General features: G+C 40.7%; 2 protein-coding genes across 2 annotated transcripts in view; both read right to left on the bottom strand.

Annotated features, from left to right (window-relative positions):
* The window catches only part of LOC108599777 (division abnormally delayed protein), a 59,492-nt gene extending 38,422 nt beyond the window's left edge, over nucleotides 1-21,070 (bottom strand). Inside the window, exon 1 of the mRNA XM_017986831.2 lies at nucleotides 19,942-21,070. Within this exon, the coding sequence (XP_017842320.1) occupies nucleotides 19,942-20,242 (301 nt within the window). The 5' untranslated portion in view covers nucleotides 20,243-21,070. The remainder of the gene's footprint in view (nucleotides 1-19,941) is intronic.
* On the bottom strand, nucleotides 11,597-13,321 carry LOC108599778 (probable isocitrate dehydrogenase [NAD] subunit alpha, mitochondrial). The gene has a single exon (XM_017986832.2). It carries the CDS (start codon nucleotides 13,250-13,252, stop codon nucleotides 11,711-11,713), a length of 1,542 nt encoding a protein of 513 aa, XP_017842321.2. The 5' UTR covers nucleotides 13,253-13,321; the 3' UTR covers nucleotides 11,597-11,710.
* Nucleotides 21,071-26,069: the final 4,999 nt, after the last annotated feature.

The raw sequence follows: 26,069 nt of genomic DNA on the forward strand, positions 1-26,069 counted from the left end.
ATTTGTATTGTTTGGTTGCATTTTATGTTTGTGGCGCGCGTGATAAGTTGCCACAAATTTATGACGAGACTACGAGTTGCAAATAAATCTGAAATGTTTTCATAAATTCCATGCATAATTATTAAGAGCAGAAGAGCAGCATGACTACAACATACACTTGCTTACCAATCGAAAGAGTTTTAAATAAACTTTCTTCGCTTGTTTTGCTTTTGCCCAACTTTTGTATATGCTTTGTTACTATAGCTACTCTCACAAGCTTCTCTTATACAAAACTTAATTAATTAGTGTCAAATCCAAAGGCTCCGCCCTCTCATAGACTTAGTCTAGCCTGCCCGCCTGCCCGGGCTTATGCCTTTGCCTTTGCTTTTGGCTGTCATTTGGCAAATTAATGGAATCAGCGCAGCTATTAGCCGACTGCGGTAAACTAAAAAAAAAGTTAACCATAGGCAAGCGGCAGAGGCTCACTCCAAAGTCGACATAGTCGCGCATAACGGTAATTTATCTTTTAGCCACGAATTATCGATCGAATTTTGTGGCATTTTCTTTGCCGCCGCCAAAAGAATTTTATTTCATTTTATTTTTGTGCTACGTTGGCCGCTGCGCTCAGCGCTCTGCTCCGACAAAAGTTAATGGTTTATCTGTGTATGTTTGCCATTAGGTAACTGTCAGTTCCGCAAAATGGCAACAGCAGCAGCAAAAGCAACAACCTCGGGTTGAGGCCGCGACCGAGGCGGGCGGTCGGGAGGTCGGGCGGGCGGCCGGGCGGGCAACGTGGGGTTGATTATTATGCGCGACTCAATAGACTGTTAACTTGGCTTATTGAGTTGTTGTTGCTGTCGACCTTTTTATCGCCTGCAAAGTATCTACGAAAGTCGCCAAGTCGTTGCCGTCGCTGCCGCTGTCGGCTCAAGTAATTTCCACTGAGCCAAGCAACAACAACAGCAATTTATATATATACCTATATGTATATATTTTTGGCACGCCAAAAACTTGCGCTTATTCAATTTTTAGCCAACGGGCCAACGTGGCGTATGAGCGCTTCCGCTTTGGCAGCGCTTCCTGTGGCTGCCTGTCTGGCCCTGTCTGCAACGCCCTGACCCCTGACCCTTTGCCCTAGCTCCGAACATGAACAAAGCGCGCTGGGGCAATCATTCATTGTTTCTACTTCGCTCGCTCGAGCGAGACCGAGAGAGAGAGAGAGAGCGAGCGAGCTTGGCAGCTGCCAGTCGCAACTTGCTTTTTGTCAAGAACTGCGCGCACATGAATCCTTTTTAGCGCTGGCCAAGAAAACTTTTCGCCAAAGGCGTAGCCTGCTTAGTTTCCTGTGGTTTTCGGGGCTTGGCGTGGGCGTGGGAGTGCCTACACCTGGCTCTAACCTTGCTGCTAATTAAGACGAATGTGCGTTGTGCGTTTAGCAGCTTAAATGAAACGGAAGTTACGCTGATGAGCAAGTTTAATTGAGGATATGAAATTTCTCAAGTTTTCTTTTTTCGCCGTGCATGGATGGGATCTCTGGGCTGTCACAAGAAGTTTACATAACCAACTGGGTACTGGGTGGGCGGGCTGGGCACCCCCTGCTGACGCTTCATGAAAGGCAGTCAGTGCCTCCTGCTGGCAGCAGCTTCTCAGTTTACCATATATACCATATATGTAATCTTTAATATTCAAATAAGCCGAATGTGAAAATGCCAGAATATAACGCCACTGGCGCAAGAATATGAAAAGCGAAGGGTTAGCAACAAAACTTATCGACTTTAGTGCACTGCACTCTCTCGCTTGGATATCAGAAGTAAGTAAGGCAGGCAGGCAAAATTGTTTGCTTAGCAAACTGTTTGCTGTAATATGATAAATAGACTTGGAGTGCTTACTTCAAGCTAAAATATGATATTACTTATAAAGGAGGCATACACATTTCTCTCATGTTGTCAAAGTAAACTCTGAACAAAATCTACTAAAATAATGGAGCTTTTGCTATGCATGTAAATTAATATTTAATGCAAGTAAACAGAGTCTTTAACCTTAATGAGTTTCATTCTACTTAAGCTCAAACTGTTTTAAGCCATGATACAATCAATATCGATAACGATACAAAAATTAAGCAACTCAGATTTCTGGAAATTATGCTGACTAAGGGAAGTCAAACTGCAGAATTCAAGTTTAAAGCGAGCTCTTGCACTTGCGTGATTTACCCTCAACTATTTAGCATTTAACCTTTGAAGGTTAGACGGAGTTTGAGTTGCGTGTCTGACTTAAGCCCCCCAAGTTGCTCTTGCGTGCTGGCAGTTAATGCGACTATAATTTAATATTTTTTACCCGTTTGCTGCTGCTGCTTTTGGCAAACTATAACAATTGCCAGACAAGTCAGCAGAGCAAACAGCCCTTTCCAGTGAGCAAGTGGGTGGTTGTTGATTTGTTGGTTTTGTCGGAGCACTGGGCAAGCTTTGAGGGTTGCGAGTTGCGCTGCAATTGTCTCGTGCCTGCTGCTGCTCGCTGCTTGACTGATGAGTTTCAACACCGCATGCTGGCAGCAGCATTGAGCGACAGTAATCAGCAGCAACCCTCTTCAACAGAATTAAGTTGCGTCGAAATCGATGCCACACAGCAGTAGCGCGCAGCAGCGTAGTGTGGGCGACAGTAGAAGAGCAGCAGCAGTTGACGCCAACCGCATGTCAATCATAATTAAAACTTTTGTCCGTTCCACTATAGAGTTGGCCATGGGGGGTGAGGGGTGCTGCGCTTATCTTATCGTTCGCTTGATTGGTCTTCATGCAAACACACACACACACACACACATATATATATATATATAGCGCATCAGTGTCAGCTGCTCATTTAGTCGCGCCATCATCAATCCCAGCGTCTCATTCATGCAACCAGCTCCACTCACTTCGACTGCAGCTTTCATTCATATTGGGTGTGCCGTATTAGGCAACTTGCCTCTTGGGCTGCCTCCAGCCTGCCTCATTATCAATTTTCAATGTTGCCTCAAGCTAAATGTGCGTGCAGTCGTGCCAATCGCAACTGTCAGCAGCAGCAACTGATCCATAAGCGCAGCCTCCGACCGACCCCCTTCCCTGCCATCGAGTTGTCGTCAATGTGTCTGCAACAATTGTTGTGCCCTCCATTTGCTGCGCCTCGCTGCCGCCTCGACAAACTGTGCAACTGTCTGAGAATCTTCTGCTATTGTCTACTCACTTGCACTGGCAATTGGCTGGCTCTACTGGTTCTTCTTCTTGTTGTTGCCCTAATGCCCCAGCAGCATCTGTCTGCCACATACTGTTGCTGTTGCTGTGGCTGTGGCACTTGCACTTATTTGCCGCCTTGCAACACGCTGCGTGCCTCGCAAGCTAAAATAGTTTGTAACTGAACAGTGGCTTTCAAACTGTACTCACTGGCTGATAATTGGACGCATCCAGTGCTTGTCAAACTATGCTTACCTGAAAATATCAGAAAATATATTTGAAATAATTAGTAAAATGTTAAAAAAGTAAAATATAAATTATAAATATTTAATATTAGTTTTGAAATATTAATCTATTTTATTTATACCAACAATGTTAATATCTTTATTTACATTATTTAATTTTTTAATTTTCTGTTCATAATGAACTAAATGGCTATGGAAAAAGATTTACGATAGATTTCAATCTATTCGATTGAACTGAAATCACTTTGAATTTATCGAGAGTCCTCAAACAAAGTTTTGTGCGATTTGTTTCGATTTGCGGGGCGGGTAAGGAAATAATAAAGAATTAAAATAAAAGCATGCTGCTTCGGAATTAGGAATGCTTATATACAAATTTGTGCGTCTCCAGGTCTTATAGTTTCGGAGTTCTTGTTGCTCATACAGACAGAACCAGGCGCTTTGATAAGCAATCAAGACTATCTATCTATACTACATTTTCACAATTTCGTGACATCCTTTTCCATTTCAATTATTATGAAAATATCAAGGTGTATAAAAGTATCGCATAATGTTTTAATATCTGGCTGTGTAGTGTATTTTAGCCGACAGCCATAAAACAGTTTGATTTGTTTAGCATTTTGTTTGAATTGAGATTTAATTATGTGGCAACAACCCCAAACAAATCTGCCCCAGCATAGCAGCGGGTGAAGCGGGTGAGGCGGGCGAAGCGGCTGCAGCCATAAAACTTTTCACAGGTTTTTGCTTTTTCTCCGCTTCAGCTGATGACTTGAGTGACGTGCCGACATTGTCGACGCTTCATGGCTTTGCCCGCACCACGCTTGATTTATAATGAAAACACGAGCATGTTTAAAATAAAAGTTGAACGCGCGAGTGTTTATCCGGGGAGGACGCCATGTGGCACAATAAAAAAGAGAGGGAAAACATGCAACAGAAAAGGGTGCAAGTTAATTTGTTTGATTTGGCCCTACGTGTCAAAGTTCAAAATGTGTGCCTGTATTTTTATATACATTTTGTAAATGTTTGTAGAGCAATCAAATGCGCGACTACAGCAGCTGAGACTGTTTAATCGAGTTCTATGGCAAAGTGCAGCGAGACGAGTCGAAAGTTCAGAGCTTGTCATTGGCCAAGTGGCTGCATCCATTGCACGCTTGCTTTGAATAAAATATGAAGATGCCAACATGCCAGACCCCAGCCCCAGTCCAGCCAAGTGTAGCTGATGCTGTTGAAAGACAAAAAACGAGTTGCGAGTCGCTTTGTGGCAAGTGGCGGCTACCCCAACTGCTCCAGGGTTATTGCCATGCAGCCCAGTTTATCAGACAAGCCTCACACCCTCTGCTGACTGCTGACACAATTCGTTGGCCATGGGTTGACACCATGCGGGGGTTGCAGGCCACAGTGCTCCAAAAATATTTCGTACGTGTGTAACTCTGTTCAATAAATGGATGCAGCGCTTTGCTTTGGGGGCACATGCGCGTGCAACTGCTGATAGCCACTTTATACATATTTTGTTGCCCTGCGTTCAACACTTACGCAAGTAATCACTTTGACAGGCATTGACTGCAGCCCTGTTGCCAGCCCTGTCGCGAGTCGAGAGTCGCGACGCATCGTAAAATCTGTTAATTTATGCAAGTCTTTAAATCATTTGCAGCTGCATATTAAAGTTGATTTTCTGTCTCGACTCTTTTTACATTTTAGGGCAAGTCAATAGCAAATTGAAAATTATTAAAATGTGAGAAAATACTAAAAATTCAATTCAAGAAACGTTTGTGCACATTGATGAAATTTACATGGGAATGTCATAGGCAGTTTCGATTAAGTGTACAAAGATATATTAGCTTCTGTCTCGGCTGACTATTGATCACAATTTTTTATGGCTTTACAAATTTGTACAACGTTTTGGTTTCAGCTTGCATTTTATATCACTTTGTGTTTTGTTTTTTCATTTCTATGGCTGGCGACTAATTCCGACCAATTTGTATACATTAAATGCAGAAAGAGAGAAAGCAGCAAATGACTGCGTCAAGATTTACGTAATGCCACCCACAGACAGACGAGCAGACAGACAGACAGATAGAAAGAGAGAAAAAGAGAAAGAGGGGGAGAGACGTATCGTCCCACACACACACACAGCACATGCAGAGTAGGCTCAGGGCCCTCGACAGATTTAGCTAGCGGGGGCTAGAGATTTTCACTCTTGACTATTTGACTGGCAAACTGACTGTCGAGGTCGTTACATTGCCCGTACAGTTGACGCGCGGTTTACTTGACATTTGTCAAGCGCCTCGAATCCGCAAAACAAATTGTCGCAAGGGGGGAACGCAACGGCCACAGTTTGAGTGTGTGACAGCGCCATCTAGCGAGCGGATGCGCCTACTATTGCCAGCCAGCTCGCTTGCACACGTGTTCAGGTGCCGCTAGTAAAGGTCCAAGTCAGGCGCGAATCAACTGCTCATTTTTTTTTCGTTTTGTCAGAAGATTTATTAATCTCCAGCTGGCAGCGAAATTTTCACGAATTTAAACATTTAAGCAAGGGAAGCTGTGATTGGAACCACAGTTAGATATTCTCTCTGATATCGATATCGCTTGCATAAATTACAATACCAAACAAAATTCAAATGACTTATTTTACAAATTTTTAACAATTGCTTTTCCCTTTGGTCTCATTTAACAAATTAGTCACTTTCAAAATGGCGACAGCAAATTAATTTTTATTGCACTCCACGTTCTGCTAAAACATGTTCATGAGTTTATCACAGACGCAGGCGACAAACAATTTTCGGTGGGTGGGTGCCAAAATGCAAAAACTTTTACAAGTTTGTTGTTCGACGCCTTTAATAAGCGACAAAAGTTCATAGAAATTGTCAAAGTTTTGTATATTTGTTAGCCCTCTACTCTCACTAAGAAAACCCCCCACCCGCTCTTCCCACAAAAAATTGTTACAGCCAGACGCTATTTGAGGCTGTCTCTGCTTTGCCTGACAGTTATTTAGTGCCGGGATTTAACAGATACCAGACGGAAACGGAAGCGGTTGCCACTGCCTCTGACTCTCTCTCTCTCTCTCGCTCTCGCTCTATCTGTGCAACTAAATTATGTTGCCAGCTTAACATAGCCTGAGATAAGCAGAGTACTACTATTTGTTTTTTTTTTTTCGTCTTCGCTTCGAGCTTTCCTTTAGTTGAGAATAATGTATTTGTAATTGAGCGTCAATTCAATACGCAAGTCGGGCTACAAATCAAATTCTTAACAAGTTAAATAGATTTTGTGCGAATTTACAATTTGATAAGGGATATGCAGATGAATTATAGTAGTCGACTCTGCTTTAACGAAATAAGCTGCAAATAAGTAAACCTTAAACATCGGAATTTTTCTTCTTTTAGAGAATTGAAAGAGGAATTAAAGATCTTCACCCCCAAATAGGAATTTCTGATACATAAAGTATTTCACATATCAGCCAGAATTTCATTAAGAAGTCATAGGTCTTCTATTCCAGAATTTAAAAGTGATTTTGGGGGTGCATAACAGAATAAACTGCGAAGAAGTGAACCTTAAGCATGGGAATTTTTCATCTTTTAGAGAATTGAAAGAGGAATTAAAGATCTTCACTCCCAAGTAGGAATTTCTGATACAATGAGTATTTCACATAGTTTAAGGTCATAGTAGTCAAAGGTCTTCTATTCCAAAATTTAAAAGCTGTTTTTGGGGGTTCATAACGGAACAAACTGCAGATAAGTGAACCGTAAGCAAGGGAATTTATCTTCTTTAAGAGAATTGAAAGGTGAATTAAAGATCTTCAATAAATAGCTACGCCCAATGAGTCTTACAGAGAAGAAGAAGTCATAGCCCTTTTATTCCAGACTTTAAAATGTGGTTTTGGGTTATGGAATTTTCATTGATGTTCTTTGATTCCAGAATACTAACGGAGTATGTTCTGCCACATGCCACATGCTGCGCTTTATATTGTTGGCTTGTCATTGTGCATGTGCGAAGCTTATCATTTATTTATATGCTTTATTATTGTTGTCTTTGCTTTTATTTCCTTTTTTTGCATGCTTCTTGTTATTGTCGTTTGCTTATTGTGGGACTGAGAGGTCACACTGAGTGCTGGCTGTCTGGCACACAAAATTGAAGTGGGCGGTGGTGGGAGGGTGGAGCGAAACTAAGGGATGAAGCTGCTGCTGTTGCTTAAAGTGTCATTGTTGCCATTGAGTCATGCTCTTTGTTTAATAAATAATTTATAAACGTCTTGGTGCCTGACAAAAATAATGGAGCGCCATGTGGCAATGGCCGCTGTGGCAACTGAAATTTTTTTTTTCTCGTTACCTATGCAGGCTAAAAAATCATAATGCCAGCAATTACGCTGACAAGCCGCAGGGCTGAACAGTTTCTACTAGATTTACCTTTTAAGCACTGCCAAAAAAATGGAAATAAAACTGAACTGAAGTTGATTGCATTCCACGTGCCTCGGGCTTAAAGCTGCTGCTGCTGCTCTCGACCTAGTTCAAGTGCCTACAATGGGTTCAGCATAATGTGCTGGCAGTTGCCTTCAGCAGCAGCAGCAGCAGCAGTTGGTAGCATCACCAGCAGACCAGAGCACATATGCATAATGTATAGCTGACCTTAGTTCATTGGCTTTGGAGTGGAGGTCAGTGGAGTTCATGAGCTTGCATTTTTATTAATTACGTTCCAAAGAATCTTTTGCTAATGTAAAAGTTTTAATTGCATCTAAAATACATAAATCAACAAGTGTTTGCGCTTGAACTTGCGCCCAGCGTGACTTTGGCTCGTGTCACGTCCAAGTCGAGCTGCTGCTTAATTACCGCAACTTGCTGCAACTAACTAACACAGGTAACAAGCGGCAATTAGTGTCTTTGGTCACACCCACACACACATGACCACAAGCCAAGTGGCTTACAAGTCTCGCCCCCTCTCGCTCTATTGCTCTATTGCTTTTGCCTGTGGTTTATCCATGGCTGTTAGCTCAAGTTGGTAGCTTCAACTTTAAACATATATTTATGCATTTGTCAGCTTATGGCAGCAGCTGCTCAAATTACTTTTTATGAGTAATTTCAATTATGCTGGCACGCCGTTTAATTACGCACAGTGAGTGCATTAATTAAACCAACACGACTTGCTTAACATTCATTACTTGCCCCGGAACATTTATGTGCTTCAGCTTCAGCCACATCCACATCCTTATCAGTGGCTTCATCCTTTCTCTCTCTCTCTCTCTCTCTCTCGCTCTCGCTTTCCCTCTTGCCTCTTGTGCATTTCCGGCGTTAATTGAATGCAATGAGCATTGGGGCTGACTACAGCAGGTACTTTGAGTTATTTTTTACTCTTTTATATTTTTTGTCAGTGGCTCTGCATGTTCATTGCCAATTAAGAGTGGCTCTGGGTCTGGGTCTGGGTCTGGTCAGTCCATTTGCTGCTCAGCTGCGCAATTATTTATGAATTTATTACGGCCTGAGCGCTTTTTTCAATTCTTTATATTTTGATTGATATGTCGCATGCTTTTAATGGCAATCAAATTGTCAAACGAATAAGTGAGCTTGTCAATGAGTTGAAAGAGTGTAGAGCTAGTGCTAGCGAATTCGGCTCCCACCGGTGGTGGCTTGTGGCTGTTTTTGGCGTTTGCAGCTTTTGAAATATATAAATATGCATGCTTACATATTTAAGAGGCCTCTCATACTTGAGAACACAACTCATACGCTAAGTTTTGCTGTAATTACTCAGGCACAGTGCGTAAATATAAATAATAAATAAAGCAAAGCGAGCCCAGCAACAGCAACTATATTATTAAAAGCATAAACATTTGATGATGCGCACAAAAATCAATAGGAAAACAATAGAAGAGCAGGCAAAACAAAAACCAAACGCTGCGAAATAAATAAAAATTGCTTGATTTATTAACCATTAGACAATAAATGAGATTATTTTTTATCCACACAAATGTCAAGAGTCTAGAGTGGAAGATATATTCGCATATATAAATGCAAATGAAGTGAGTGAAGTGCTTGATGGCGAACATTATGATAACTGCTCTAACGTTTGATTCTACAAGTATTCGGTATATTTTCTCGATCATTTGTTATATCATATATTGTATACTCTTTGGTTATATGCAAAGCAGTTGATTGCGAAACTCGGTTACCAATTCTCTTTTTATTTCATCAAATTTGTAACTGTCACTTTGGTAAAGCTACCGCTTGTTACCTTTTTTTTGTTATTGCTCTCAGGCAATAGAAATCTGCACTTACGTCCGTCCGGCAGGGAGCGAGAGAGAGTAAAAAGTTTTGGAACAAACAAAGGTAGCAGAAGTTTTGCCAAAGTGACAAATAGATTTAAATTTGAAAATGCTTTTTGTTTGTCACTGGATTTGCAACGTTTTTTCTATTTGGACTCAATGGGTTGGGAGTTGAACTGGGGTTGGGATGGCGCTTGTCATGCAAAGCACTATTGACAGCCATCGTAAATCTTTGTTAGAGTGTGCTGCAGCCTTTGAACCCTTATCAAGAGCGTGGCCAAAGCGTTGGGGCGGCTTACGGCGTTGGCAGCTACTTGAGCTGGCTAAATCAGTTAAGTGTGCTTTAACGGATTTTCAAGTAGTTTGATAAGTGCTAAGCAAACTAGAGAGCAAACTGACAGAGCTGAGAGCTGTATAAAAGGACATTATTAAAGAGCTCAAATTTTAATTACACCACACGCAACGAAACGAAGCGAAACGAAACAATTTGAAGAGGCGACTTTTTAATCCAGACCCAGTTTAGTCGGCCACAGTACAAAAGCCAACTAACCAGTCAGTCAGTCAGCCAGTCTTGCCAGTGCCAAAGCCAAAGTCAAAGTCGAGTCACAAAGTCTCCGCGGGCACGAAAGCGAGAGCAGCAGCAAGCGCAGAGTCATCAACCGCACAACTGGCTGCTACCACTTTATCTCCCTCTCTCTCTCTCTCTCCTCTCTCTCTCTCTCTCTCCTCTACTCTCTCTCTGTTGCGCTTGCTGGCGACTCCTTTGGTCTGCCGCTCTATTCAATTGCCGGCTTACGTTGCATTTTTACTCCCAGTACCAACTTCAGCTTCAAAACTCAACGCTGACCAAAACGACTTTGGTCTGCAGCGAGGCGAGGTTAAGAGCCAAGGGAGGGGAGTGGAGCAGTGGAGCGTAGAGAAAAATGCCACAGAGAGCCCATGAGCAAATAAGAAAAATATTTTATTTTGTGTGTACACACACATATGTATGTGTGTATATGCATGTCTGTGTGTGTGTGTTGAAAGAATTTTGAAACAACAACAAAAACTGTGTTCAGCGAGTCAAAAGATAAACTTAGTTTTGTGTATGTGAAACAAAAGTCAAGAATTTTCGTATATCGTTCTCTTTTTTTTTTTACACAGATACACACATATATTTATTTATTGTTGTTGTTGTTATTTGTAGTTTGCCGTAACCGGTTTGCAGTTGCAGTCAAGTCCCAGCAGCAGCCTCTTGAAGTTAGCACCTTGCAACGTGCAACGTGCAACATGCGGCGTTAGGGGCTCAGCTCAACTCAACTGAACGCAACGCAAAGTAAATTTTTGGACGACCTACTTGCTTGGCGCTTCATTCATGAGCAGCTCCATGGGCAATTGGCCAATTGGCAATTGCTTTAGCCCTAAACCCAAAATGCTACTTTAATGGGCAACAATTGTTGCTGCCATGTTGCTTGCAACAGCTGTTTGCCACTCTGTGTTGCAGGCCACTCTCATTAGCATGCTAATTTGCAAAGGCAATTCGCATGAATGTTGCAGAGCAAACTTAACCTGCGAACAATTGTAGCTCAATAAGATTCAGTTCATTCGTTTCCACAGAAGCTGGAGCTGAGCTGAGCTGAGTGGGGAACCTTATGCAATGGAATCTTCTGAGAATTGCCAGCTAGGCGCATAATTAGTTCCATGCCAGCGCTATTTAGTTTGAAATTGCGTGTGCAAAGCAAAAAATATGCAAAAATATTAATGATAATTTTATAATTATAGTAGCTCTGATTGCTGCAGATAACGAGAGAAGCTGTTGAAGGCTTGTTTTCCAGCTAAGCAGGTGATCTCAATAGCCTCACCTGTGTGTGGTATAATTTCAGATTAGCAGATGCCATGGGTTATCTCACTTGTTTTCAATCATTTATTATACAATGTTTTCTTATATAGAACAAGTATTATTTTTATATTTCAATAGTATTGGCTTTCAATTTGTTGCGCATGAAGATAAAAACACATTCAGCAGCTGTAAAACAAATAAATTTTGCTGTGTCCTAAATTCAATTCAAGTTCTTAATCAACGCCTTGGTGTATTCCGAGCACTTGGCATTGCCACCCAGATCCTTGGTGCGCACATTATCATTCTTAATTGTCTTGATTATAGCCTTCTCTATCTTGTCCGCATAGTCAGGCAGCTGTATATAGCGCAGCATCATGACCGTCGATAACAGCAGAGCAGTAGGATTGGCCATATCCTTGCCGGCGATGTCGGGCGCAGTGCCATGCACCGACTCAAAGATGGCGCCGTTCAGGCCAATGTTGCCTGAGGGTGTAAGCCCCAAGCCACCGATAAGACCCGCACAAGTATCGGACAGAATATCGCCATAGAGATTGGGCATTACCAGCACATCATACATCTTGGGGTTCTCCGTAAGCTTCAAGCACACGGTGCTGATGTCCACTTCCTCGTACTTGACACCCTGCTTCTCCAACTGGTCCTTATACTTCTTGGCCACCTCACGCACACAGTCGATGAAGAGGCCATCGGACATGCGCATATATGAGCGTTTGTGTACGGCCGTAATCTTCTTGCGCTTCATGGCCAGCGCGTATTGGAAGCAATACTCGGCTATGCGCAGCGAGGCGTCGCGTGTGATGAGCTTGATGCTCTGCATGACTCCATCGACCAGGCGATGCTCGATGCCCGAATACTCGCCCTCGGTATTCTCCCGTATGGTCACTATGTCTATATCGCCGTAAACGGTTTCCACGCCGGCCAAGGAGCGACAGGGTCGAACATTCGCATAGAGATTGAAGAGCACGCGTAGTGTCAGATTTAGGGAGCGAAACCCCGTGCCCACGGGTGTCATGAGAGGACCCTTCAGCGCCAGCTTAGTCTTCTGCATGCTATCGATGACCTTTTGTGGTATCGTAGTCTGACCTCGGCTATTCATTACAGGGGTCACATCAACCGGGTCGAAGACCAGCGGCACCTTCATGGCATTGAGCACCTCCATGACAGCTAAGGATATCTCAGGCCCAATGCCGTCGCCTGGCATGAGCGTCACAGTGCGTGGCTTGTCGGCCGTAGGAGGCGCAGCTCCATCAGTTGATGGCGATTTCTGATCGCCACCAGCTCCACCACCACCACCAGCTGCACCACTACCTGACTTCTTACATATGGAATCTGAACCACCCGCTGCTGCTGCTACTGCTGCTGCTGCACCCCTCTCCACCTCCTCTTCTAGCTTCAGTTGCACTGCACTTGTGCCATAGCCACGTCTGGGCGGCCCAATCCTCTGCGGCTGCAGCAGCTCGCCATCTCTCATTCTCAGCGTCGTTGCGGGCTGGCGCGTTCTCCTAAGGCGCTGCTCGCACAAGCACACGCGCACGCGTGCTGGCATTCCATACTCGTTGCCCATTCGTCGCCGCCCTGTGAGCAGCTCCCCGCATCTGCGGCGCCTGTTTACCGCACAGATGAGTCTATCTTGGATGCGTCTGGCTGCATCGCTGCTTAGACCACGCGAACTATTTGAGAACTGACAGGTTATCCTCAACTGGGGGCGCAGCAGGCTACAGAAAGTGAGAAACACCCGCGACATTGCTTTAAATTTTGCTCTGAAGGAAACTTACTAAAAATTGTATATTTTTCTATTTTGTCTAACTATATGAGACCTACTTTTCGGATTTGGTTATGAAACTTTTGTAATTTATTTTATTATTGGTTAAACTGTTATAAACTCTTTTGATTGCATTTTTCAATGCAAAAACTCACAGCTGAGCTGAATTCATAAAAAGTACTTCAACCCCCCGAAAATCCCTCCTCCTATCCCACATCTCGCAGAAATATAAAAAGGTTTATAATTCTCTCTCTTTCAATTTGTAACGATTAAACAGGACATCTACTAGTTATCTCTCTAAGAAGCCAAATGTTTAAATGAATAACATAAGAATTTAATGAAATTAATTTTGTTATTGCTTCTCTTGCCTAGAGAATCTGAAATTCTCTTGGCGCAGCACTTGGTAATTTAACAGATTGCATGCTGTTTGCTCAGTGCTATTGAAAAATTCATTTTGTCGCACAGAAATAGCGGAAGTCAACACTTGAGGATACAGTCAGGAAGAAAGAGAGAGAGGGAGAGCGAGTAACCAGGCAATTTGCATAGCTTTTAGCCGGAACGTACTTTTGGCTGCATTTACGGTCTTCATTTTTTACGGGCACACAGTTTTCGCTTTTGTTGGGGCGCAACAAAAAGTTTGCTTGGCTTTTTGTTTGGTAACTGGCACCGACGACGACTGCAAACTTTTGTAGCCAATGCAAACACGCAAGGCTAAAAGAAAGTGGAAGGGGGTGGGAAAGGGTTGAAATTGTCGTGAAATTTATTTTCATTTTTAGCAAATTATTGCAAGCAAAGAGATTTTTTTCATACTTTGAGCTAATTAAATTACTTTTGCAACTGCAATTACAATTTTCACCAAAATTTCATTTGACTTTGAAGGTCGACATCAAGTATTGGCTCGTACTTTCATTAAATAGGTTACAGCATCTAATTTTAATAAAATTAGCTGCTGTACGCTAATCAAATTATGCACACACCTGCAGAGAGGAGGGTCGCCCCAAAAAAATAGAGGGTGAGGTAATTTCATTTTATTCAAGCTGTTGTCATTTGCCATAATCATATTTCAACGAATTAGCATAATATTTATAATGAAAAGTGAATGTCTGTCTCGAGCTGCCACGCCCCCTTATGCACATATTAAAGGGGCGCCCGAGTGCTTTGGCTTGAGCTTCTTTGTATTCATATTTGGTCATATTATGTTTGTTTGTTTTTTTCAGGGTTCACCCTCCCGCGCTTTTCTCAAGCTCTTAGCGTGGGTTTTAGCATTTTGGTTTTATTGTATTATTATTTTTGTTGTTGTTAAATGATTGATGGTCTGCTAAGGCAAAGGTGCTCCCACACACATATTATTTATACATTATTTCATGCGATATTATAATTTTCAGCAGCGCGTGTAAGCACGAGAGATGGAGAGAGAGACAGGCAGACAGAGAGAGAGTGCGCCAAGCTGTCTAGCTGAGGCGTTAACACACACTGCTGAGCATTACCCACGCTCTCTTCTAGCCTAGATAATTATTCATTTATAATTATTATTTCATTGTTTGCCACATGTAAGAATGTGCACGCAATGTTTGAGGCGCTTTTGTTTGGCTTAAAACAAAGTGATAAGAACTATTAATAAAATGTTAGACAAGCATTTTTAATGATATGAAAGCAAGCTGGATATTTGTTAAATGCCTGGGTCTACTCGATTTTAAAGTTAGACAAGCCAAGCAAATTTTTAACTTTAATTTCCAGCTACTTACATGCGCCCTTGTTTTGACTCCCAATCACTTAATTCAAAATATTTGTTTGGTTTTCTTTTCTTTTTGTGCTGCCGCTTAAGCCGCAACAACAAAAACAATTTGTAGACCTTGTTTGACATTTGGCAAAAGCTTTTGTTAACGTTCTTTGTGTGGCCACTGACCACTGACCAGTCGACATTGTTTGGCTGTGCTTTTGACTGTCATACGTTGATTTATGGGACTGCGGTGCAAATAATTGATTTATGTGCTGATAAGAAAGAGGAGCAGAGCAGACAAAGATAACAGCAACTGTTGTTAATGTTATATAACAACAACTGGCAAGCCAGAAACCCAAGCCTAAGCATAAGCAGCTTTGCTTTATTATGTTAATGTTAACGCCTAACTTCTGGCCCAGAGCGGAAATGGCCAACTATTTAGTTACGAGATGCTTGTCTGCCTGTGCACACTTCACTAGGCATTAACCTTTTCTTCGGGTTTCGGCTCTTTCTTTCTTGTTGTTTCTCTGAATCGAAAAAGCAGACCAAAAACCAAAGAAAAATGAGCCAGCAAAGAGCCAAGAATCTCTGTCTGGATTGCTTCTTCTTTCCGTTCTTGTATCTCATGGCCTCTCATACCTGAGAGTTCATTGGAAAATTACGATTACGCAGACAGCAAAGGCATGAGAGTAAACAATGAGGCACACACACACACACACTGGCATACACTGACTGTTAAAAGATAACACACGTTCAAGAAGTTGCAACTCAAAACTTTGCTTACTGCGGTGGCATCAAACTCTATATAAGGCTCTCGCTTGTTTGGTTGGTTGCATAAGCTATGAATGAAATAGCAAGATACGCTATTTGTTTATGCTGCTCAGATACAAATGTATCTGCTGGCTGTCAGTTTCATTTCACACCTATTACCTGCGACTGTTGAACCGCCTATCTATATCTTTGAGCATTTATAAATAACAAGTGCTCAATATATAATTACTTCACTTGCACTATATCTTATCGGCTGCGGCTTATCTTTGCCAATGCTTTATCTCAATTCTCGACTGCGACCTAGTGCAAGTTCAAAATCCTGCTTCAACTCAATTTGTTGAGCATTTCCTTTAACAGAGCGTCTCGGATTTAATTGCTCATTCGCAGCTTTTGTCTTTTGTGTTAGCTTTAAAGGCACAAACAGGTTTCAGACTTATGAATGAAAATTTAAATATTTTCATGCTCAACATCATAAAAATGTTAGTTAGATATAATTCCACGAAATTCCTGTACACAACTTGTTTAAATAATTGCTCTGCGCTTTGCTCTGTGTGAATGAACGCTTGAATTTTGAATGAGTGACAGAATGAATGAATGTATGAATGACTTCGCATTGACTGACTTCAAGTTTTCGAATCTTTTACTCAACTCGATCGCCAATCACATCCAATGACATCATCTGGCGCAGAACTTAACGATTTTGACTCGAAATTGCTTTTGCATTGAGGTCAAAAGTGTAGAAAAAATAAAATCAAGCAAACGTTATGAGAATTCATGGACGATATACAAAGTTTAGATTTCCTCAACTCTCATACACTTCGACTTTTGAAAAAAAATAAGGAATATGTATTCTTGATCAGCAAGACAATCTGAGTCGATTGGGCCACATGCGTTCGTCAGTTCCGATTGAATTTTTTCTTCGGAATAATATTCAGTCTTATCTATAATGAGGTTTGCTCATAATTAGTATTATACTTTATTCTGAGCTTTCTGATGCTTCAAACTGCTAACGTCCCCTCGTCCGAAATAATATTTTTATATAGTATTTTATATTTATTTAGAACAAACAAGCAAATGCTCAAGTTTCCATGGCGAGAAAATTCTTTGTAGAGTTTACATCGATCAGTTGTTCCGATGCCTAGTCAAAGTGTATCAAAAAGTTGGATGTGTCCAATTTTAATGCGCTCTTGTTTTATTTTGCTGTCTGGTTTGTTTGTTAAGTGCGTGTGAAATCGATGGGCGAGCACACAGGCGTCGTTAATTTTAATTGAAGCTAATTAACGCACATAAAAAAATCTAAAAAAAAACAATGCGACTAATGGACGAGCCAACTCTTTGGACTTTGTAGATAACAAAATCTAATGTTTGCTGCTGAGCAGCGACTTCAAGAAGCGTAGCTTATAAAATAATATGCTTGGGTAGCAAAAACAAAAAATAAACACAAATAGAGCAAAGGCCATAAATAGATAGGTCCATTTGTTGGGGTGTTGTATATATGAGGCTTAATATAAGTAACTATTAAGTAATCAAGAGAGAGACACAGACGTTACTAAAGCTTAAAGCATTTACAATTCAAAAATCCACAACATGAAAATTTCACAAAATATCTAGGAGAACCCTTTATTATATATAAAAACAACAATATTTTTTTTTTTTTTGGAAGACGTCTTTGTAATTTTTATGGAATTGGAATTCTTATTGAAATTTAGTTTTTAGTATCCTCAAACATTAGTGCACTTTTATTAAACTTTCAGCTGAAATATTTCTATTTTATGTTTTCCAAATTCACAATATCATTAACAAAGAACAAGCCTGTTTACATCCCAAAAAAAAAAAAAAGTCTCTCAAAATTGATGAGCAGCGCTATTAAAAGAGGGTAATAAAATTAATGAGCTATATTATAAAAATCTCTTTAAAGCGACATAAAAACATCTGAAAGAATAAACACGATTTGTACAGTCAAAATAAATGATATTCAGCTATTAGCTAAGCAAAGGCCACTGGAAAAAGTTATTATTATTTTCAGTCCATAAAAGGCAACGCGAATGCAATAAATTTTTAATGTAAGCAACGCGAAAAAAGTTTTGATTTGAATATTGCAAAAAATTCCTGTTTAACGTATTTAACGACTTTGCAAATATTTTGGAAGCTTTTGAAGATAAATATCAGTGGCCTTAATGAGAAAACAAAGCGCGTTAAAATCAGAGGAGGCTAAAAATATAATATGTATATAGCTTAAGTTTTAGAGTTTGTCTTTAGCTAAGTATTTAGTAGCATAATCATTTTCTTTACAAAAAGATACAAGATATGATTAGATACAGATACGTAGCGTAGACTTCCTGTTTGCCTTTATTTTAAAGCAATGTGTTAACGTTAATGGGCCATGTTTACACGTGAACCAAAAGCCAAAGATATATATGTGTATATATAGTATAGCCATAGCATATTTTCTTAACAAATACGCAATGAGCATATCTTGAGGAGTGCGTGCTGCTTTTGTTAAGTTTGTTGTCTGTTTACTCAATGGGGCAACAGCTCAATTAGCAGTCTCATAGTGCGCGCAATTAAATTGAAATTGAATTTTATGTGGTGCGTGAAGAGACAGAAGACAGACAGAAAGAGGGGAGGGAGGGAGGGAGTGAGCGAGATGGCAGACTTGGTTGGCGCTTGGCTTTACCTGAGAAACTCATTTATCGTATGCATGACACAGACAACAGATTAGAATCACAAACAGCACATAAACATAAGAAACTAACACACACACATTTAAACAAATAGCAGCATGCACTATGTAAACAAAAAGCCAAAGCCAAAGGCAAAGGCAAAGGCAAAGGCTCGCTGTAAGTGTGTAGCGCACTTAATCAACAGCTACAGATATAAAGATACATATATGTATCTATGTAGTTACATGTGTATATCGGACTCGGACTCAGACTCAGAGTCAGAGTTTAGCTTGCAACTGTCAGTACACACTCTAGTACTCTCCCTCTGCAGATAGCATCTATGAGTTTACTTACAAAAGCCAACGCGCATTAAAAAAAAATACACATATATGTATGTATGTATTTCATGCTTATTGTTTATTTGTTAACTACCTGCGTGTGTGAGAAAAAAGACGCAGGTACAAAAGTTGCAACATCATGCTAAAGATACACAGAAAGCCACAGCAGATACATTTTTTCTTGCTGCTATTGCTGCTGTTCTTGTTGTGTTTGTATCTGTAATTGTGCGTAAATGTGTAAATACCAAGTCAAGGTCGGTTAATCAATAATAATTATTTTCCACTCAGTTAAGTTTCGCTGCCGCATTCGCTCGCATTCTTTCAGTCAAACAATAATATTTTATTTACAAATTTGTATGTTTTTTATATCTTTTTGTCGGTGCACTATCTATGTATGTTATAGATCCCATTGTTTGGCTTAACGCCACAACATACACTCATGTGTGAAATATGCATAAATATAATAAGGCTAAGCGATTTCTTTTCGGAGTTTGCTGCTGCTGTAAATATACAAATAGTTATTTGTATGTATTAGCCTTCACACAAATAGATACGTGCCACTTGATATGCCAAAAACACACAGCCTGTGATATATGCCGACAGCTACAGTTACAGCTAGAGCCACAAACTTTGCTTTGACATTAACTCAAACTGTTTCTAATTGCTTGCGCCACAATGTGTTCCAAAAAGATTCGTTTCGCATTTGGCGCATGTCCATGCCTGAACGCCTTTGTCTGTGCGCTCAAGTGGCACGAACGAGCGAGCGTCCACTTTAAGAGTCAAAGTCGAGTTAAGTTTAATGAATTTGCATATAGTTCATTAGGCATAGGAATACGGCAAGCGATGGAGCAAGCATAGAATGATAGAATAGAATAGTTGGGCAGAGTTCGAAAACTTTGTTAGCATTGATTTACTGCTGTTATTGGAAATAGAGAGCAAAACTTCAAAGGAATTTGCAATTTATACAAAGTTTTAGTATTAGACATTCGTATAATTCTGTATTTTTATGTCGGTAGCTTAATCATTCAACGCTGAGTGTAAGCAGCAGGTGAACAATAGGAAATGGTTATAAATTGAATCATCCAGTGATTATTAAATCTCTCTTTGTTGTGCAACTATTTACATTACACATGATTAACCCACCAGTATATATTTATTATTTTATATTCATTTACTCACCTTTCTCATTGGAGCCTGCATGCGTTTTAATGTCGATCGATTCGAAAAAGTTCTTAACACCCTCGCACTGCTGCGTTGTATCCTTGGCGCGTGAATCTCGCTGCAGGCGCCGACGATGATGAGTGCTGGCGCTATGCTGATGCTGGTGCGGCTGATGCAGATGCTGATGCTGATGCTGGTGATGAGCTGCTTTGGCATGGGCAGACAAGTCGTTGCCATCTTCGGCTGGACCCAAATGCTTGGCCGTGGCTAGACCCAGCACCAGACACAGGCAGAGCAGCTTCAAGTCAAAGCTGGCCATGATGATGACGTGTGTGCAAGACTCTGAGTAATGCAAGAGAGAGAGAGACTGTGACAGCGACGTCTGTTGGCTCGGGGGTGGTGCAGTGCTCAGGCCTTTAGAATATTTTTTTTTATTTTGGCAGCTTACACTATTGCATTTTGTAACAAACAGCTGTTCGTCACAAACACACACACACACACAAACACGACGAGAGCAATAATGCCTGAGAGAGAGAGCACGCGCGAGCTTGACAAAGAGAGAGAGATACGACACTTACAAAACTTTTTTTTGCACTTGCCGGTTGAGGCCAAAACACACAGACGCAATCACACACACACACACACGCACGGTCACGCACACTCAGCGAGTCGCTGCTTGTTTTTGTTGTTGTTGTTGGGGTTGCTTCGCGGCCGCTGACGTCGCAACAAAAAAGTGTGCAAAAAATGCGCGTGTCTAGTATTGTTGTTGTTGTTGCGGCTGTGCTTTGTTTAAACTAAAATAAACACGCACGTAGCACATTCAAATTTAGATTGTGTTTTGCTTTTTTAGGATTTCTGCACAAAATTCACATGACATAATCACAATAAATCAAACTGCACGCACGAATTATTTAATAACTTTTTTTGCTAAATATATTTAGCAACTGTTTAAAGTTCTCACATTTATATTTATCTAGCGTTACTCAAAAATTAAAATTTGCCTGCCAAGCAATTAACCGTTTGGTTGCTCGTTTGCGTTAGTTATTAGAAAATACGTCAAGAAGTTTTTGGCTCTCGAAACGTTTTGAAATTCGTTTAAACACACACACGCCTTGCGAACTGCGAGCACGTTTGCACACGCCGACGATTCGTTCACAACTAACTGTAACACTGCTACGCTCAGCTACAGATACCATGCCCCCGCATCAACACACACACGCTACACTCTCTCGTGCGCACACCCAGTGGCGCAAAAGTTCGTTACAGAATCGATTACTTTCGAACCACTACGAAGCCAGTATGTGGGGTTGGAAGAAATTTCGAACGGCTTGGGATACATTTTAAGGGCTAATTGATGTTTTGGATTACTGAGCTCTGGTTTCATTTTAATACAATTGGTCAAAGTTTTAAGGCAGCATATAATCGAACTATTCACAAATCAAGCATTGTAGAAATCATTTTTGCTGACATATATGATTTAATATACTTATGTCTGTACATCTGATAGGTAAGTATAGTAAATAATAATGTGCGTGTAATTCGATTTAATATAATTCTCATAAAATAGGATAATAAATTAACAATTTGTTTGGCCAATCAACTCTTGTGAGTTAAGTAATTGCCGAATCGCTTGAACGATCGTTTGCTTGAGAGCATCTGAAGTTAAAAATAAATTAGTATTTGTTTGAGAAACATTAATATTTACTGCTCAAATAAGTGCGAAGACCGGAGTCATGAACGTCTTCTTGCTACATTTCTATTTAATGTTTCCCCCCGTTACTGGTATAAATTCCGCTATCCATATTTTACATCAAAAAATAAGCTTAACATATCCGTAGAAGTTATGCATCTTTTCGACGGCTGAAATTTAGCTGTGTCCCACTGGGTACTCTCGCGCTCTCGTCCGCACTTGCTCTCTGCTTTACTGCAGCAATCCAATACCCGAACAAAAAAGCCCATGGCGAATCGCCATTGGCGATCCAGGCAATTGGCCACGATCAGCTCAGCGCACAGCCACATATGAATAATTGATTTAAAAATAATTGTTAATGTTCATATATTTGAAAATATAACATCTGGCGGATTTTATTATTGTGTTTTTGCAGTGTTTGCATTTCTTCAGTGGCTTGTTGTCTTGTTACAGATGCGCTGTAGTGTTAAAAACAATAACAACAGCAAGAGTTACATTATTGTGTTACACGGCTGTTAAGCTCCAAAAATTGCTGTTGCTGCTCTCGCGCTCTCCGGCGCTCTCCTGCGCTTTGCGCAAAACGTTTACAGTGGTCTGCAACAGTGTGAAATAGCAGTGAAAAGTAAAATTTGCACTGCTTGTTGCAAATTAACAAAGTCAGCTTGTTTATTGAATTATAAATATGTATACTTTAGCATGTATTGCATTTACTTAGTGCTACTAGTAGGGCTATTAAATGGAATATTCAACTCTCGTTTGTTTCATCGTTGCCGCTTTGCATTTGCATGCTTTTAATTAAGAGTTTATTTAATTGATAGCTGATTGAATTCTTATTACTGATTTAAATGTAGAATACTTAGCATAACGAGCGGCTTAATGAGCTCTGCACATGATAAAATCGTTTGTAGAAAAACAAAAGTGCTAAAACTAACGGGCGTTCATTTATTAATGCTTATAGCCTTAAAAATAAAAATTAAACCAGCATGGCTTGTAGTCTTTTGGCAACAATTTCTTTGTGTTTAAGATTTGCAAATGCAAAACAATGCACGAATTTTTAGTTTTGGGCGAGACTTTCACTTAAACACCAGAGGGTATTTATAGAAACACACATACATACATATAAATATATTTTTTCCTTTGTGCCTGCGCATTAAACTTGTTACTCAGCAGTTTTCTAATGTCTATATCTACTACTTCATTAACAAGAATAACAACAACAGCAACGGTAAACCAGATAACTTCATGGTGGTCAGTTGGCTCGATGTCCAGCTGAGCACAGTAACGCCCTCATTGGCCTTGTTACCTTCAGCTGTGGGAGACGAGACAGAGAATTTTATGATGATGGTGACGCTGACGGTGACTAGGTTTCAATTCGTTCGAATGATATGTTCATCTTTTCAACAAATTAGCGTAGGATCGAGAAACTAAACAGGGATCCTCAGCTCCATGAGATGAGTCATGCGAAGCGGAAACAGAATCAGCTTGATGAACCAATAACAACAACAACAACAAATAACGCCAAAAATAAAAAAGTGTATAAAAAAGTAAAGCGAGATGGAAAAGGTGAAGCCGAAAATTAAACACCACCACATCGTTTAGATAAAGTTATAAATTATAATGTACGAACGATCAGCGCAAAACCATTTCGAAGAGAGCGCGCGAGACGACAAGCAAACCCTTTAAATAAGAAGCAGCGACTGCGACTGCGACAGAGCCAGCGACAGCGACAGCGAACAACCCACACACAAAAACAACTTGAGACCAACAGGTAAAACGTAAAACATAAAACGCATGCCCTTTTATTTGTTGCTCTCTTTGCATGGAATGCATGTTGGCTTGTATGTGTGCGAGTGTGTGTGTGTGTGTGTGCGTATGTGTGATTCTGAAATTAAACGAATTTAGGCAAGCGGCATCTATAAATTATGCATGTTTGCGTATGTATGTGTGTGTTTGCGAAAAGTTTTGTAGCTTGCCCTTAAAAAGTTCTTTTAGTTTTTTTTGTTTGTTTTTGAGATGGGGCTCCAACTCGAATTTCGTTTAAACGCTTGATTTAGTGCAACAAATACGAGCGTTTGGGCGCATTCCACAAACGGCAGCGTTTTACACTTGAAAAGAGAGTGAGCGCGCAAGAGAGTGTGAGAAAGAGAGAGAGAGCGCGGGAGAGAGAGGGAGCTAGCTTGCTTGCTAGCCTCTTTTATCCTGCCCAAAAACACGTTGGTGGCATTTGCCAACCGTCGTCGCCGACTGGTCCAACAGGTTCCAGCCTGACTGCTGGATGCCCAGGCATCTGAAGTTTCAGATTCTTCTGTAGTCCCGGGGCCCTGGCCCTGCTCGCTCACTGGCTCACTGGCTTTTGCACATTTTTGAATTTTATTTTAATTTCTTTTTATTATAAGTATTTTAGTACGCCGTGCAACTCTTTTTTTCCATACCAATTTTACCTTTTCAAATTTTTTTTATTTTCGTTTGGTTTTGTTGATTTTTCATTGAGCGAAAACTGGTTCGACAGTACTGTAGTTCTTTGGGGGCATTTGGCTTTGGCTTTGGCTTTGGCTTTGGTCTTAAGGAAGTTCTTGTTTGCCTGCCTCTCGCTGTGGAATGTGTGAAGTCATCGGGGCCAGGCTTGTACTCGTATTTTAATGCGACTCTTACAATCTACAGTAGGCACTCGACATTAGACACAAGCAGTCATGGGCGTAGTCAGACTTTTCTCAACGTTTTTCCACACATTTCCTGCCAGTCTAATACATTAAAAAAGGCAAATTAGATACAATATAAAAATATAATATGAAAAGATACAAGCCAATCTTTACTTTTCGTAAGTGTTAATGGATCAATCCACATGGCTAGCCTTGGGTCAGGTGCCTACGATTTTATCCTGCCAACGCTTTCTGATTCTTGCTTAATATTTGTAAACTGATAAAACCGCGTGACCTCCCGTGATGGCATTCCAGTAAAAGCTTCAATTTATATTATAAGACTTTCCAAATATTATATTTTATATTTATATTTTGTTGATCTAGTTGTTGCAGTCCTTAGCCATAGTCACGAGGCTTGTCACACTTGGAGTCTTTTGCTCTCTCGGTTTTCCAGTGAAAAACGCTGAAAATCAGTCAAACGCAACAGACATCGATAGCACTTCATCATTGCTAACAATCAACGATTACACTCCCAGAAAATTCTACAATTTAAAAAGTCTGTGAATTGAGTTCACCACTGGCCATAATTTTTCTTTTGCTTGGCCTGTAATTGTAATTCTATTTCATTGCAGGATTTTTGCGCTTGATTTGGCACATTGTGCTTCCCAACTAACCCCCCCACTAGATCCCCCTTTGCGCATCAACCACTCGCTGTTGTCTGGCCAAGGGCACACTCAACCAGCGCCAGCAACAACAACAACAAGAACAGCAACGTCTTTTTGTCTGACAGCTACTTGTCAATGGCCCTGATGCCTTCCGTTGGCCCTTTCCACCTTTGGTGTTACCTATGTACGTATGTCTAGGCTTGGACGATTGTACTCCGATGCAGGTGCAGTGGGCAGTGTCTAGTATTTAGCTTTTGGAGGTTGACTTGACTGTGGCCAACTGACTGACATCATTGTCATTGACAGATTTCAGTACAAATGTCTATGAATGAAATCGATTTTCATTTTATTGACGGCAGTTCAGCTTGACTTGCGTTGATTTTGATTACAATTTGAAAAAACGTATAATTTAAAATTAATCAAAATATATTACATACGTTCAATATGTTTAGCTGTTGAATTTGTAGCTCTATAGCTTACCTTTCGCTTTATCAGAAAACTCTTTTGAATATTCGAATCTGAATTGAAGGTTGTTGAACTGCCATGCAGTGGCGGCATGACTAATCTTGAAGAATTGGGAATTCATACTCAGAGCAGAGTGCTTGACAACAGCTCTGAGCTCTAAAAATTACATACGTACAATAAGTTTCTATATATGAAGTTGCTTCCTACCTTGTCCAGCAGCAAGCAATCGCAAGTTAAGGGCACAACCCCGTGTTGCAGTTGAAGAAGCTGCTAGTTGTGGCAACAGTGCATGGGCCAGGCCAAGGTAGAAATTAAGCGCCCAACCGCGAGTTTACACATCATCATCATTATTGTTGCAGTTGCCATGCAGTTGTTGCTGTTGCTGCTTCTGCTCCCTTATTGCTGTTGTTGCTGTTGCTGCTGCTGCTGCTGCAGTTGCTGTCGTGCTGAACATCCTGCTGCTTAGAATCGGAGCGAAGAAGCTGTGTGTGCCACAAACGTGTGTGAATGTGTTGAACAATAAATAAAAATATTTATACTCGTACATGAAACCCTAAATAAAGCATGAGCGACAAAGATGCGAAGCCCAACGACCATTGTCGTTGGCTGTTTCGCCGGTTGTTGCTGTTGGTTGCTGTTGTGGTCGCCTTGGGCTTGGCTACCAGGCCAAGTGGCAAAAATAATGTC

Source organism: Drosophila busckii, chromosome 3L (genome assembly GCF_011750605.1).
Source record: "Drosophila busckii strain San Diego stock center, stock number 13000-0081.31 chromosome 3L, ASM1175060v1, whole genome shotgun sequence".
NCBI classification, from domain to species: Eukaryota; Metazoa; Arthropoda; class Insecta; order Diptera; family Drosophilidae; genus Drosophila; species Drosophila busckii.

Excerpts from the sequence above, each read along its gene's own strand:
- LOC108599778 (XM_017986832.2), bottom strand. The coding sequence starts at position 13,252 with ATGTCGCGGGTGTTTCTCACTTTCTGTAGCCTGCTGCGCCCCCAGTTG.